A 14206-nucleotide genomic window follows, 5' to 3' on the forward strand; every position below is an offset into this window, starting at 1 on the left:
TAGGAAACGACAAATTGAAGATCTGTGGAAATCATTCGAAAAAGGAAATAAATCTATTCTTGAAGAATCTAAAGGTGCTGCAGTATTGCATGAATATTTCGAAAAGAATTATTATGAGCAGATGAAATTAATTGTTCATAAGGCTATGGAAGAATTCAATGCTAAAATTCTGCAATTTCCGACATTAGAGGCCACGTCTGATGAGGTGGAACAAATCAAAAAATTGATTAGACACCAAGCAGCGGTTCTTGATTCGATGTCTCGAACTATGAATCAAATATGTCCAGACAATAAATTTACCTATAAAACGGTAATCGACAATTTATGGAAACAAATTGAAAGTCTGCATTTTGAAATCCATAAATTATGTATCGAACCTGAAAAGGCAGGTTACAGTATGGAACGATTTATCTCCGCTGAAAAGGCAATGCTACAATTTTGCCAACCATCAACTGATACAGTTTCAATAGCCACTAATCATGCGGTACCTTCGATTTCATCAATTCAATTGCCAAAAGTTTCCATTCCAAAATTTGATGGTAACTATTTAAAATGGCAACAATTCCATGACATTTTTAATAAAATGGTTCATGAATCAGCGATACCAAAAATACAAAAAATGTGGTATCTTAAGGCTAATCTGTCTGGAGAAGCAGAAAGATTAGTAAGGCATTTAGAGTTAACAGAAATTAACTACGACACTGCCTGGACAATGCTGAAAGAACGTTTTAATAATAAGCGTGTGCTGTCTACCGCAATATTTGAAAAACTTTTTGATCACCCTAACGTGTCAAATGATTCTCAATCAATAAAAAATCTGCATGACAAGGAGAAGGAAGTGTTTTTATACCCTTGTAGAGGGTATTATAATTTCAGTCAGATGTTTGCAACGCAGTGAAGGAGACGTTTCCGACCCCATAAAGTATATATATTCTTGATCAGCATCAGAAGACGAGTCGATCTAGCCATGTCCGTCTGTCTGTTTCTACGCAAACTAGTCTCTCAGTTTTTGAGCTATCGGGACAAAACTTTCGCAAAAGTCTTCTTTCTATTGCAGGTAGTATATATGTCGGAGCCGACCGGATCGGACAACTATATCTTATAGCTCCCATAGGAACAATCGGAAAAAAAAAACTTTAAAAAATTCTAGCTTCGGTGTTTTTTGAAATATTACCTTCTACTTTTGGGGATGTTATTTTTTTAATATTTCTGAATTTCGAATTAATTATTTAAAAAATCGGACTACTATATCATATAGCTGCCATAGGAACGATCGGTAAATTAATGGAAAAGTAATAGGAAATAAATTCTAGCTTCTTTGGTTTTTATTGTATTATCTTCTACTCTAGGATATGACTCTTTAAAAAATTTCCGAATTTCAATTTAAATTTGCTCAAAATCGGACGACTATATCATATAGCTGTCATAGGAACGATCGGAAAATTAATGAGAAATATTAGAAAATTGAACATTTTTGCGATTTGTTAATTTATAGGAATGATCTGCAAGGGTATATAAGCTTCGGCTGGCCGAAGCTAGCTTCCTTTCTTGTTTTTCTTTCACAATTTTTTGATATATAAATTATTTTTCTAAGTTGAGCTATCACGCTCTAGTACTCATTGCAAAATATTCCCAATCCGTTTTATTTTAATTTGAGGTTCTCATATTTGTCCTCCACCAAAGTCATTATGTTTCGAGAATTTGCAACGGGCATATCCAGTCCTTTAAATATGTGCCCCGTTAAGACTCTAAAACCGTTTGAGTCCAATACCGAGAATGGCAACTTTTCAGTCGTCACTAGCTCCACACACGCATCTTTAACTTCGCCCTTGCTCAACGAGGAAGAAAACTTAATCTTCTTTTGCGGGCATCCGTGGCTATCTTCAGAAATTTCCAAGCCATACTCACTTGGATGACGACTTTCCAAATGGCGTTTTAAATTGCTAACATAATTACCCGAAAACGTCGCGTTACATATTTTACATATTGATACCTTTTTCTCAGCTTGAGTGGTAAGAAAACTTCGGGGAATTCCATCCGATTTTCGACCCATCTCGCCTTTTCTATTATTTGACTTTGATACGTATATTAAATCAAATCCAATAAAACGGATTGGGAATATTTTGCAATGAGTTCTAGAGCGTGATAGCTCAACTTAGAATAATAATTTATATATCAAATAATTGTGAAAGAAAAATTAAAGCATTAGCAAGTCCCGTGGCGTTTTGGGAAAAGATTTGAATAAAGTAAAAAGTAAAGTAAAGTAAAGCGGATTATTCGACTTTAACAATATCAGAATCATATGAATCATATCGAATTCTTCAAGTCAAGAGAATCCGCGAATTCTTAAGGTAAAAAAAAACGCGAATTCATTAGGTCAAATGAATCGCGAATAGTGAAAACAGTCACATAACTGAAATATTGCTGCATTCTCAATTATGATCATGATATTTTCCCGTCATAATTTTATGAAAGAACGGATCAAATACAATTCGTGAATTCTTCCAGCTTAAATTTGTATTGCGAAAAACTTAAAAGATCTTGCAACTTAATCGAAAGTTATCAGATCCATAAAAACCAATATTTACAAAAAAGTTGTACAAAAAGGCCCATTTATCACCTTAAATCAATTTTTAAAATAGTTTAATGTTAAAATAAAATTTTTTTTATTAAATGTACTAAAACGACATGGCCAAACGAACAAGAACCAATTTAAACCATATTTAAATTCCCAATACAATGGCCGCAAAAGCGAATTGAGTTTTATTTTGAGTTTTATAAAATAAAACTCACACATGATCGTTATTGATGACTTTTATTTTTTTTTTAAAACTCAAACTTTTTTATAAAACTCAAAAATAATTATTACCATTGATTTTTAAAAATAAAACTCACAAAATAAAAATCATTGCAGATTTGCATAACTTGACCAATTTGGAACTCATTGGTGTTCTTGATTTTTTTGTAGCACTTTTCTAAGTGGATGATTTTTATAGTCAGGAAAATTTGAAATAACTGTTATTTTCGGTCCCTGACACTAACACAAAAAAATTTTAACTAGTCACCCTACTCACATTTTTTAACTTTTTTAACTTTTTAAATAGTAAGACTAAACATAATTTGAATATGAAAAAAAAATTTAGCTTTATAAAAGGTTTCTGGACTTATTTAAGAAAATCTATGCAAAACTGGAAAAACCTACGAAAAAAATAATAGCACAACTTCTCTAAAAATAGAATAAAAGGTAGAAAAATTACAAATGGGTAACTTAATCTTTAGTTGGCGGTAGCTAACAATTAAATCTAAGTTTAAAGTGTAAATATTTTTTGCGATTTTTGGATATAATGACTTACTATCGATTAAACAAGTCAGGGCCCTACCTATAAAGGGATTGGGGCCCAAAAGTCATGATATATTTTCAAATTTATTCGGAAATGATTTAAGACGTTTTATATTAACTGTATAAACTGTCTTAAAAAAAAACTGGAAGATTTTTGGTTGTGTTATGGTCAAGCGAATACACAAGTCAATGTATACTGCTTACTGAGTACTTTCGAACTCTTTTTTTGCTATCCTGACCGTGATCCTGGCCTGATTTTATTGGTCAAAGATTCATTTAAGAAGTATTTTGTATTTAGTTTAAGCTACGAATTACTACCGTATCACTATTTACATCATAGGATGATTCATGAACGATGTATCCATCCGTATTGATCTTTTTCAAGAAGGAAAAACAAGCCTATGTTAATACTAGGTCCATGCTCAATAAATGGATGTTTTGGTACCATGTTTTTGGTCAATTTAGGTGTTTAGAAGACACATGACTTATAAAAAGGATTTCTTCTTACCCAATTTAACTTTGCCTTCACACATTCTCATAAGTTTGCGGACATTCATTTGTAAGTTTTTTTGATGCGCCCTATGCCCTTGTAAATATGTTTCGCATTTCGGAAAGGTTTCTTTTAAGTGCATGTTTTATAATAGTTGTTTATTGAAACATTATCCAACTATTAAAATATTCGCTATTATTTTAAGCACGTGTTTTAGTTTAGCTTTGGCCCTGATAAGATTCTTTGTGCTTTGTGATATAACATTTTGGAAGGAAAAATGGGCCAGGACTCGGTTTTTCTGTGATATCCTTCAAAGTTTATGCCACTCTTAATGAAGATGATCAAAAACCTAACCAATCGAACCGGGTTTCATGACCGTTTTCTATCCAATATGTTTCTTTTTTCAATATTTTTCTTTTCCGACTTGGAAAATTTTCCACATGTCCTTGTATTGCCAAATGGTAATCGATTTGATGTCTGGATATCAGGAAAAGTTAGTTTTAGTCAAATCTCATAAAATATATCCTTTATACACAAGAATATTAGCGCATTGTACCGTTTTATTTAAAGAAAACGGAAGTGGTGCTATTATTTTTTTCGGCCTTTTTTGGACTTTTTTTCTTAAAATCTGAAAAAATGATATGTAGACAATATTTCGATATCCGTATCAATTTTTTCAAATAGGTGGAATACTAATCAAGATAATAAAAAACACTTCTTATATAACAATCCCCGTTTTCCACATATTTGTTTAATATTAAGAACCTGTGACGAAGCGGTGCTATTATTTTTTTCGCAACTGTATGTATCTTCAATATTCTATTTTACATTTGCGTGCTTTTAACCAATGAAAATATAGAAAAAGTACTTACCATACAACAAGCTGGAATTCGTACAGTACCGGCCCAATTGTAATATAGGAAACACAGTTTGTAGCTTAACTTTTGAATAATGTCCGGTCCATAATTGGCGTCATCCCGTAAAACAACAAAATGAGTGGGGGTTACTGTGCCCTGTCGCACCAATTGTGAAACTAAGAAAAAATCATACGTTTTCAATCTGGTTATATGTTGATCAACGATAGTTCCTGGCAACGGGTTGTCAAATTGATTATCACTCCCCTAAAAAAAAGAAAAAGGTTTTGATAGAAGCAAGAATACTTACATGGGGGACAGATAGTTACAAAATGGGGTAATAGTCTAGAAGAATTTACGTAAATATTTTAAGAGAATTTAAAATTTAAAAATTCTGTTCTCCGGAATACACGCGGTTTCCGAAACCATTTGTTACAAAGTAACAAAATAAAATTTTCATATTTGCAAGATTTTAGTTTAGCAACATTAATTTAATTTAATTTATTTTGGTTTTATCCCAGTGAAGGGAACAGCAATGCGAACGCCGAAAAGCGGCGAAGAGCACTTCTGTTCTCCGACGCACAGTGGTGCCTTGGGCCAAAAAACGTGCAATAAATAACTTTTTTGACTTTGTCCTAGAAAGTTGCGACCCATACCAATCGACAGGTAATTACAAATATGGGCGGTTCTTTTACAAACCGAACACCTTTTATTGGCTCACATTTTTGATTTGCCTGAAACTTTTTTTACACGTACTATTCGGAAAATAAGTAAACACGTGTATCAGGATTTGACCGAAAAAAAATTATTTTCCTAGTTAGAATTTTTTTAAGTGTGCCAAAAATTGTCAAATTTGAAAAAGTACCCTCTCATTGAAAATCTGTATCTCCGGTTATATGAATCCAATTGACTTCATGTCTTTTGCATTAATTCCTCTAAAACCTCTCCTTTCAAAATAAAATTTCTTAAAAAAATTTTTTTTTTAATTTCTTAAAAATAAAAACAAATTAAGATTTAAAAAAATTTTTTAACTATTGCCCCCACAAAAAAAATTTTTTTTTTTTTTATTTTAATACTTGCGCCATATTGTTAGTTACAATCGGTTTTTGTAAAAAGTTGGAGCCACTTTTAGTTTTTAAAATATCGAATTTGTTTTAGCAAGGCCTCGGCTTTTTTCTATGAAAAAACGTCGCAGCAAGTAGATCTACTCTCTCACTCTTATCGGATCCTAATGGAATTTATGTTTTCTCATTGTTTATTCGTCCTTTAACAATTGTTAATGATTAAAAGTTAAGTTTTAAGTTTTTTGACAATTTCTGAATGACAAAAAGTAAAAAGTCATTTTTTAATCAATTAAAAACTTACAACTATTTATTTAACCGTCTATTTAATCTACAATAATTTTAAATTTATTTTATTTATTATTTTTTTATATTATGTAATTTATTAAACATTTTTAAATATTTATTTTTAAATTTAAAAAAAAAAATTAATTAAATTTTATAATTTTTTATTTTTATTAAATAAATTTTTTTAAAAACTTGAAAAAAAATATTTAAAAATGTTTAATAAATTACATAATATAAAAAAATAATAAATAAAATAAATTTAAAATTATTGTTTATTAAATAGACGGTTAAATAAATAGTTGTAAGTTTTTAATTGATTAAAAAATGACTTTTTACTTTTTGTCATTCAGAAATTGTCAAAAAACTTAAAACTTAACTTTTAATCATTAACAATTGTTAAAGGACTAGTAAACAATGAGAAAACATAAATTCCATTAGGATCCGATAAGAGTGAGAGAGTAGATCTACTTGCTGCGACGTTTTTTCATAGAAAAAAGGCGAGGCCTTGCTAAAACAAATTCGATATTTTAAAAACTAAAAGTGGCTCCAACTTTTTACAAAAACTGATTGTAACTAACAATATGGCGCAAGTATTAAAATAAAAGAAAATTTTATTTTTGGGGCGGCAAAAGTTAAAAATTTTTTTTAAATCTTACTTTGTTTTTATTTTTAGGAAATTAAAATTTTTTTTTTTTTTAAAAATTTTTTATTTTGAAAGGAGAGGTTTTAGAGGAATTAATGCAAAAGACATGAAGTCAATTGGATTCATATAACCGGAGATACAGATTTTCAATGAGAGGGTACTTTTTCAAATTTGACAATTTTTGGCACACTTAAAAAAATTCTAACTAGGAAAATATTTTTTTTTCGGTCAAATCCTGATACACGTGTTTACTTATTTTCCGAATAGTACGTGTAAAAAAAGTTTCAGGCAAATCAAAAATGTGAAATTTTTTTTTGGCCAAATCTGTTCGGTTTGTAAAAGAACGGCCCATATGTAACCCTTTTTCAAATCAAAAAATTTTTGTAAAAGATATGCATTTTCAAAGTTGAATAATTTTTCACTTAAAAAAACACACAGTTTTCAGGTAATTTTTCGCACTTCCGGGGGGTATATCATAAAAACTAGGTATCGAATCGCTTTGCTTCTTTTTTCTTATTCTTTTTTCCACTGATTGGTGTGTTAGTTAAGAGTAAAAAAAGTAAAATATATTGCAGTTTGCCAGCCGCATCTCTTAGTTATGCGTTATTTGCGAAACGTCAATTTTTTCCATATTTTCCAACTTTGATGGAAAATAAAAATAAATTATTTCACATTATATTTTTTATACTTCCGTAAATGATATTTGGACTTTCTTCTTGATATTAGGAAAGTTGTAGCTGCGTCCGCGTGCGTCCGCGGTTTTAAGAGCCAAAGAAGGTAAAAAAGTCATGGTCCCAGAAATTGCATATGGCGCAACCTTGTGAAAGATTTGTCCAAAACATTGTGTTAAAGTCCTGAAAATTTGATATTATGTTAAACAGCTCGATATAAGAAACTTTAGCTCTACCACTTTTGGAAAATACTCGCTAGTTTAGCGGAAAAACAGCTATAAATAGCTAAAATACGGAAGGCCGTTACTTCTAAACTACTAAAGCTACAGACTTGTGCTGTATCTCGTTTGAAAGGTATTTTAAAATGCTTTAAGCGCCTTCTGTATGTAATTTGTGTAAATGTAATATTTAAAAAGATATGCACAGAACAAATTTTTTGTCAATTTTTTTTTGGCCTTTTTTATTTTTTTCAAAAACGGTTTCAACGATTTCTTTTAAAACTATAAACTGTATAGCCCTTGAGATTCCTTAAATTTTAATATACACCATGTTGCTGTAAAAAATTACGTTTAAAAGTAATTCAGAAACGAAAATAGCCACTTTTGCCATATTTAAAAAAAAAATACTTTAATCTATTTTTTTTTTGTTTTTTAGTTTCTAAAAATTAAAACATAAAAAAAGAAACTAAACAAATGTAAACATCTAGTTAATATTAGCTTTAAGTGTGAATTGTGTATATATTTATAATCGATAAATGATGTGATAAATGGTCACACATAAATGTCACTTTTTAGGATTTAAAAGGAAATAAGAGAACGGTCACTTTTTGACCGGTTTCTAAAAAGAGAACACGCTTTGTAGAGCGAAAAACTAATTAAATAAAACGAAGCCCATCCTAGTGGCTTTTTAAAATCGAATAAATAAAGGTGATTACAAATCAGGTGTGGGGTTTGCCCCAGATCTTATCGAGATGAAATATTCGGATATATTGATCCTGACAAAGGATGAACTAATGAGCGTGCTAATTGCAAAAAATGTACCAGTGACCGGCACAGAGGCCATACAGCAGCTGCGGGCGATGGTAAAAGCCTTACAGCCATCATCTACCATGGAGTTGGACAATGTTACTGAGAAATCGGATGAGGATGCCGATAATGCAGCTGAGAGTGTGCCAGGAGGGGACGACCGCAATCCCGACGAAATGGAAGAAATGGCCGAAATTCTGAACCAGATGACCCTGTACAAAGCCCGGAAAGAACTTGCCGAGTTGAAAGTGCAAGTGGCCGCTTTGGAGAGCGGCACCGTGGACCGAAAACTCACCATTGACATAAAGGACATAGAATCAACCTTGCAAAATTTCTCTGGAGATGATCACGTTGGCGTTCATGCATGGATCCGTGAGATGGACTTGGCTGCTGCCACACACGGTTTGAGCGACTCCCAGCGTTGGCTACTGGGTAATCGCAAGCTGCAGGGGTCGGCCCGTTCATACACGATGTACGAAAAAACCACCACCTGGAAGGAACTGAGCGAGTGCCTACTAAAAGTTTTTGGGTTCCAAATGACGAACCATGAGGTTGCAAAGCAGTTGCAGAGTCGCTCAATCCTTAAAGGCGAATCGCTGCTACAATATTTTATTGCTATGCGTAATATTGCTGGACAAGGGACGTTCGAGGACATGGACGTTATAAAATACATTGTGGATGGCTTGCAGGATCACACCGGCTGCGCAGCACCGTTGTATTACTGTGTTTCTCTCGATGAGCTGCGTGAGAAAATGATGCGTTATCAGATCGTACAGGCCGAGTTTAAACGAAAACCACAAGTCTCACGCACGGCTGTACCTTTGCGGCAGTCATCTTCCGCAAACATTTCCGATGCTCGAAATGCAGACGCCAACATAAGGTGCTTTAATTGCCGCTCAATGGGACATTTCAGCAATCAATGCAAGAAACCAAGGCGGCCAGAGGGAGGATGCTTCCATTGCTTTGAGACTGGGCACCAGTTCCGGGAGTGCCCGAAGCGTATACGAACAGCTGCGTTGTGTACCAGTGACGAGAAGGAAGAGGAAGACGATTCTGTCGGCGGAACTTCGTTTATTCAACTAGTAAGCATTAAATTACCTAGTAAACAGGGATGCATTGATATTGATAAAATTTTTGCATTACTAGATACCGGAAGCCCCGTGAGTTTTATAAGTAAAGAAGTTATCCCGCAAGCTACTGATTATGAAAACCTAGAGGATAGTCGTTTCCGTGGCCTTAGCGGACAAAACATTATGATAATTGGAAAAGTTAAATTGATACTTATGTTTAAAGAAAAATACTACAGAATTGAAGCTTTTGTTATTCCTAGTCTTATATTACCGACGCCGTTGTTATTAGGCAGAGATGTATTGAAACTATTGTCACTTAAGTTAGTAATACGTAAAACTGTACCAAATTATGAAAATAATAACTCACTAAGCAATACTGTTGCGGTGGCTTCCAATTTATACTGTGCATCCCTATTTACTAAGAAGTCAAACTTTAAAAACATACCTTGCAATAGTTTAAATAAGCAAAAAGATAAATGTTTAGTTGTAAACACAATTGCATCCCCGGTGAAGACTGAGGTGTTTCATGAATGGATGAACGAATTTGCGAACTTGGTGGTGTCAACTGATAGTGTTGCAATCGTAGGCGATGAGTTTGGTTGTGTTCGAATGCAGGAGTGCCGGGATATTATAGCAAGCCATTACGTTAATAAGTTTTCGAAAGGTTGTAGCTCGCCAAGATTCAAAATGTCCATTCGTCTTACTGAAACAACCCCGTTTCACTGTGCCCCTAGAAGATTGTCATATCATGAAAGGGAGATTGTTTCTAATACAGTTAATAATTTATTGGCCGACAAAATAATTCGCCCAAGTAATTCCCCATATGCTTCGGCTGTGGTACTAGTTAAAAAGAAAGATGGAAATATAAGAATGTGTGTTGACTACCGTGGGTTGAATAAGAAGACAGTTCGTGACAATTTTCCTTTACCGCTTATAGAAGATTGCTTAGAATACCTCGAAGGTAAATCTGTCTTTTCCGTTATAGATCTTAAGAGTGGTTTCCACCACATAGGTGTTGAAGAAGAATCCGTGAAATATACTGCCTTTGTGACTCCGGACGGGCAGTTTGAGTATTTAAGGATGCCTTTCGGGCTCAAAAATGGTCCGGCTGTATTTCAAAGGTTTATATCTGACGTATTAATCGATCTGGTTAGAAGTCGTCAAATTGTTGTGTATATGGATGATATAATTCTGGCATCGAATACCGTAGATGAGCATCAAAAGGTACTAGCTACATTGCTGAGTATTCTTGTTAAGTTTAGCCTCGAAATAAATTTTAAAAAAAGTAGCTTCATGCAAAAACGTATTGATTACTTAGGTTACGATGTTAGCGCTCAGGGAATTTTGCCTAACGATACTCATTTGAGAGCGATCAAACTATATCCGGAACCACTCAACAGCAAAGCGTTGCATTCTTGTCTCGGTTTATTTTCGTATTTTCGTAAGTTTGTCCCTAATTTCTCGCGCGTGGCAAAGCCCTTAACCGACCTATTAAAAAAAGGAGGGCCCTTTCCAATGCCAGATGCCGAAAGAAATGCTTTTCTGGAGTTAAGAACAGCATTGTCGAATCCGCCAGTCCTGTCAATTTTCAACCCCCATTACGAAACGGAATTGCATACGGATGCAAGCTCTCATGGGTTTGGGGCGGTATTATTGCAGAAACAGTTAGATAAAAAGCTTCACCCCGTTTTCTTTTACTCAAGAAAAGCCACCGCAGCCGAGTCTCGTTACCACAGCTTCGAACTTGAAACATTGGCAATTATATATGCTTTACGTCGCTTCCGTATATACTTGGAACACAAGCCTTTTCTAATTGTAACAGACTGCAGTTCCTTGGTTCAAACCTTGAGTAAAAAATCCATCAATCCTCGTATTGCCCGTTGGTCCCTTGAGTTAGAAAGTTTTAATTATTCTATAGCCCATAGACCGGGTTCAAGTATGGCTCATGTCGATGCGCTGAGTAGGCAGACGGAGTTGTTATCTAATGACTTGGTTGAAGAAGTTTCCGATCCGTGTGTGACAACCTCTATGATTAAAAAACCGTTTGAACCTTGTACACCTGAAAACCCGATTGAACCTAAGGTACCTTGTGGACCTGAAAAACCGATTGAACCTTGTACACCTGAAAACCCGATTGAACCTAAGGTACCTTGTGGATCTGAAAAACCGATTGAACCTTGTACACCTGAAAACCCGATTGAATCCGTGAAAGTACTTCCCGAAGTTGATAAACTTGTTGGAATTGTTGGAGCAGACCCGTGCGACATTGATTTGCTTTTGCAGACGGAGCAGATGAGGGATGATGAGGTGCGATCTTTGCGACAGAAATTGGAGAAAGGAGAGGTAGGGCGTTTTGTTTTAATGGATGGTGTAGTGTATAGGTTGAATGATAATGATAAACTGTGTATGTATGCTCCAAACCGAATGCAAGAGGAATTAATAAGAAAATGCCACGAGAAATTGGGTCATTTTGCCTCAGATAAATGCGTAAATAAGTTGAAAGAAAAATATTGGTTTCCTGCAATGAAAAGTAAAGTGGATTTATTTATAAAGAACTGTTTGCCGTGCATTCTACATTCTGTGCCGAAGAGTATTCATGATAGGGCTCTCCATAGCATACCCAAAATACCGGTTCCCTTCGATACAATTCACATAGATCACCTAGGTCCCCTTCCTTCTATAAATTCGAAGAGAAAACACTTACTAGTAACAATTGATGCATTTACAAAATTTGTAAAATTATACCCCGTTAACTCCACCAGCACCAAGGAAGTGAACTCTTCCTTAGAAAAATACTTTGAATATTACAGTCGTCCCCGTAGAATCATATCGGACAGGGGTACTTGCTTCACGTCCTTTGAATTTTCTGCATTCCTCGAAGCAAGAAATATTGATCACATCAAGGTAGCTACTGCTGCCCCGCAGGCTAACGGGCAAGTCGAGCGTGTCAACCGTGTTTTAACTCCTATGTTAGGGAAGTTATCCGAGCCCCTAAATCAAGCAGACTGGTATAAGTTACTAAATCGAGTGGAATTCGCTATAAATAACTCAGTTCAGTGCAGTACAGGCAAGACACCCAGTATGCTGCTGTTTGGTTGCAATCAGCGTGGCCCAGTTGTGGATGAGCTTACGGAGTATCTTGAAGACAAATTTAGTTCCGAAAAGCCGCGTTGCCTTAGGAGTGAGAGAGACGAAGCTAACGACAGAATAAAACGGTCACAAACTCGTAATGAATCCATATATAAGCTAAGACACAAAGCTCCTATGACCTATAATGTTAATGACTTTGTTGCTATTCGCAATGTTGATGTGAGGCCTGGACATTGTAAGAAATTCGCACCCAAATACCGTGGGCCATACCAAGTTAGCCGAGTACTCCCCAACGATCGCTACGAAGTAACCGATATTGAGGATTGTCAGCTCACACAACTGCCTTATAAAGGAATCCTTGAAGCTGCTAGACTGAAACCGTGGATGCAAGTGTGTACTAAGACTATAGGATTGTGTGTGTGATGATCGAGGCCGATCAAATGTCAGGTTGCCCGAATGTAAACATCTAGTTAATATTAGCTTTAAGTGTGAATTGTGTATATATTTATAATCGATAAATGATGTGATAAATGGTCACACATAAATGTCACTTTTTAGGATTTAAAAGGAAATAAGAGAACGGTCACTTTTTGACCGGTTTCTAAAAAGAGAACACGCTTTGTAGAGCGAAAAACTAATTAAATAAAACGAAGCCCATCCTAGTGGCTTTTTAAAATCGAATAAATAAAGGTGATTACACAAAACAACATTTAAAAAACCAAAAAAAAAATTTTTTTTTAACCAATTTATTTTTTTTAATAGTTTTAAAAATTAAAACATAAAAAAAAAAAACTAAAAAAAACAAAAACTTTTTAGAAAAAGTTTTTTTTTGTTGGAAAAAAATGGATTTTTTTTAAAATTCTGACTTTGCCGATTTGTAAGTACGCCTCTGCCACGCCCACTCCCTGTCTCAAGCAATAATTTGAAAAGTGGATCAATTATCTATCATTTGCCGTTTACATCATTCAATTATCTTCACTGGTTCAAAAGTTATGATTTATTACCAAAAAAAATAAAAAGGCGCCACTGTACGACGGGAGAGCACGTATATTGCTTTTCCTTCCTTGCGCTGTTGTTGCTTGATGTACACTTCGCTTAACTAAAATCTTTGTCTTTACTAGAAGGTCTTGCAAGTACAACAATTTTATTTTACCACTTTGCACACTGGTCGAAATGACCAATTTTTTTTGCATAAAGTCAAAATTTTCAATATTCTTATAATATGTTGCTTGACTACAAACAATCAATAACGTTAGGTTGAATACTTGGAACCATAAAGTTTTGCTAGGGTCGAAAAGTTTTTTGACTTATCAGCTGCTTGAAAGCAAAAAGAAGTCATAGAACGCTGCTCGACATTTGGTATCGCAATAACCTGAGTAAATAAGCTATATTTATACAAGCATATTAATTTATTTATTCCGCCAATGGATAAAATCCTTATCTGGCTAGTAAATTATAAACTTAAAACTAAGACTAAGAACTACATAAAAAATATTCCCTAAGTGATTGCCTAAGCATATCCTTCTTGGATCCCCAACATAACCGGATACTGGCTGGTAGGGAGTTAAATAAACGCAAAGCCCTTAAAAGTGGCTCATTCCGAGCATAATTGGTCCTAGCAGCACTTTCAAAAAAAGGGACCATGGTACGGAGATTCCTGGCTGGGGCATTAAA

The 14206-nt window shown here is 34.3% G+C and overlaps 2 protein-coding genes across 5 annotated transcripts in view; one reads left to right on the forward strand and one right to left on the reverse strand.

Annotated features, from left to right (window-relative positions):
* The window catches only part of AGO3 (Argonaute 3), a 312574-nt gene that overhangs the window by 40903 nt on the left and 257465 nt on the right, over nucleotides 1–14206 (reverse strand). For 3 of the 4 annotated variants that reach the window (XM_070216338.1, XM_070216339.1, XM_070216340.1), the window contains one exon: nucleotides 4703–4951. In XM_070216338.1, coding sequence (XP_070072439.1) covers nucleotides 4703–4951 — 249 coding nt within the window. Of the gene's footprint in view, nucleotides 1–4702; nucleotides 4952–14206 lie in introns of those variants that run through there. The other variant, XR_011418941.1, reaches the window with a different exon arrangement.
* On the forward strand, nucleotides 8047–10047 carry LOC138913647 (uncharacterized). The gene is made up of 2 exons (XM_070217791.1): nucleotides 8047–9454; nucleotides 9519–10047. Exons 1-2 carry the CDS (start codon nucleotides 8318–8320, stop codon nucleotides 9534–9536), a joined length of 1155 nt encoding a protein of 384 aa, XP_070073892.1. The 5' UTR covers nucleotides 8047–8317; the 3' UTR covers nucleotides 9537–10047.

This window comes from Drosophila takahashii, chromosome 3R, assembly GCF_030179915.1.
Source record: "Drosophila takahashii strain IR98-3 E-12201 chromosome 3R, DtakHiC1v2, whole genome shotgun sequence".
Taxonomy (NCBI): domain Eukaryota; kingdom Metazoa; phylum Arthropoda; class Insecta; order Diptera; family Drosophilidae; genus Drosophila; species Drosophila takahashii.

Coding starts and splice junctions, on each gene's coding strand:
- LOC138913647 (XM_070217791.1), top strand. CDS start 8,318: ATGAAATATTCGGATATATTGATCCTGACAAAGGATGAACTAATGAGC.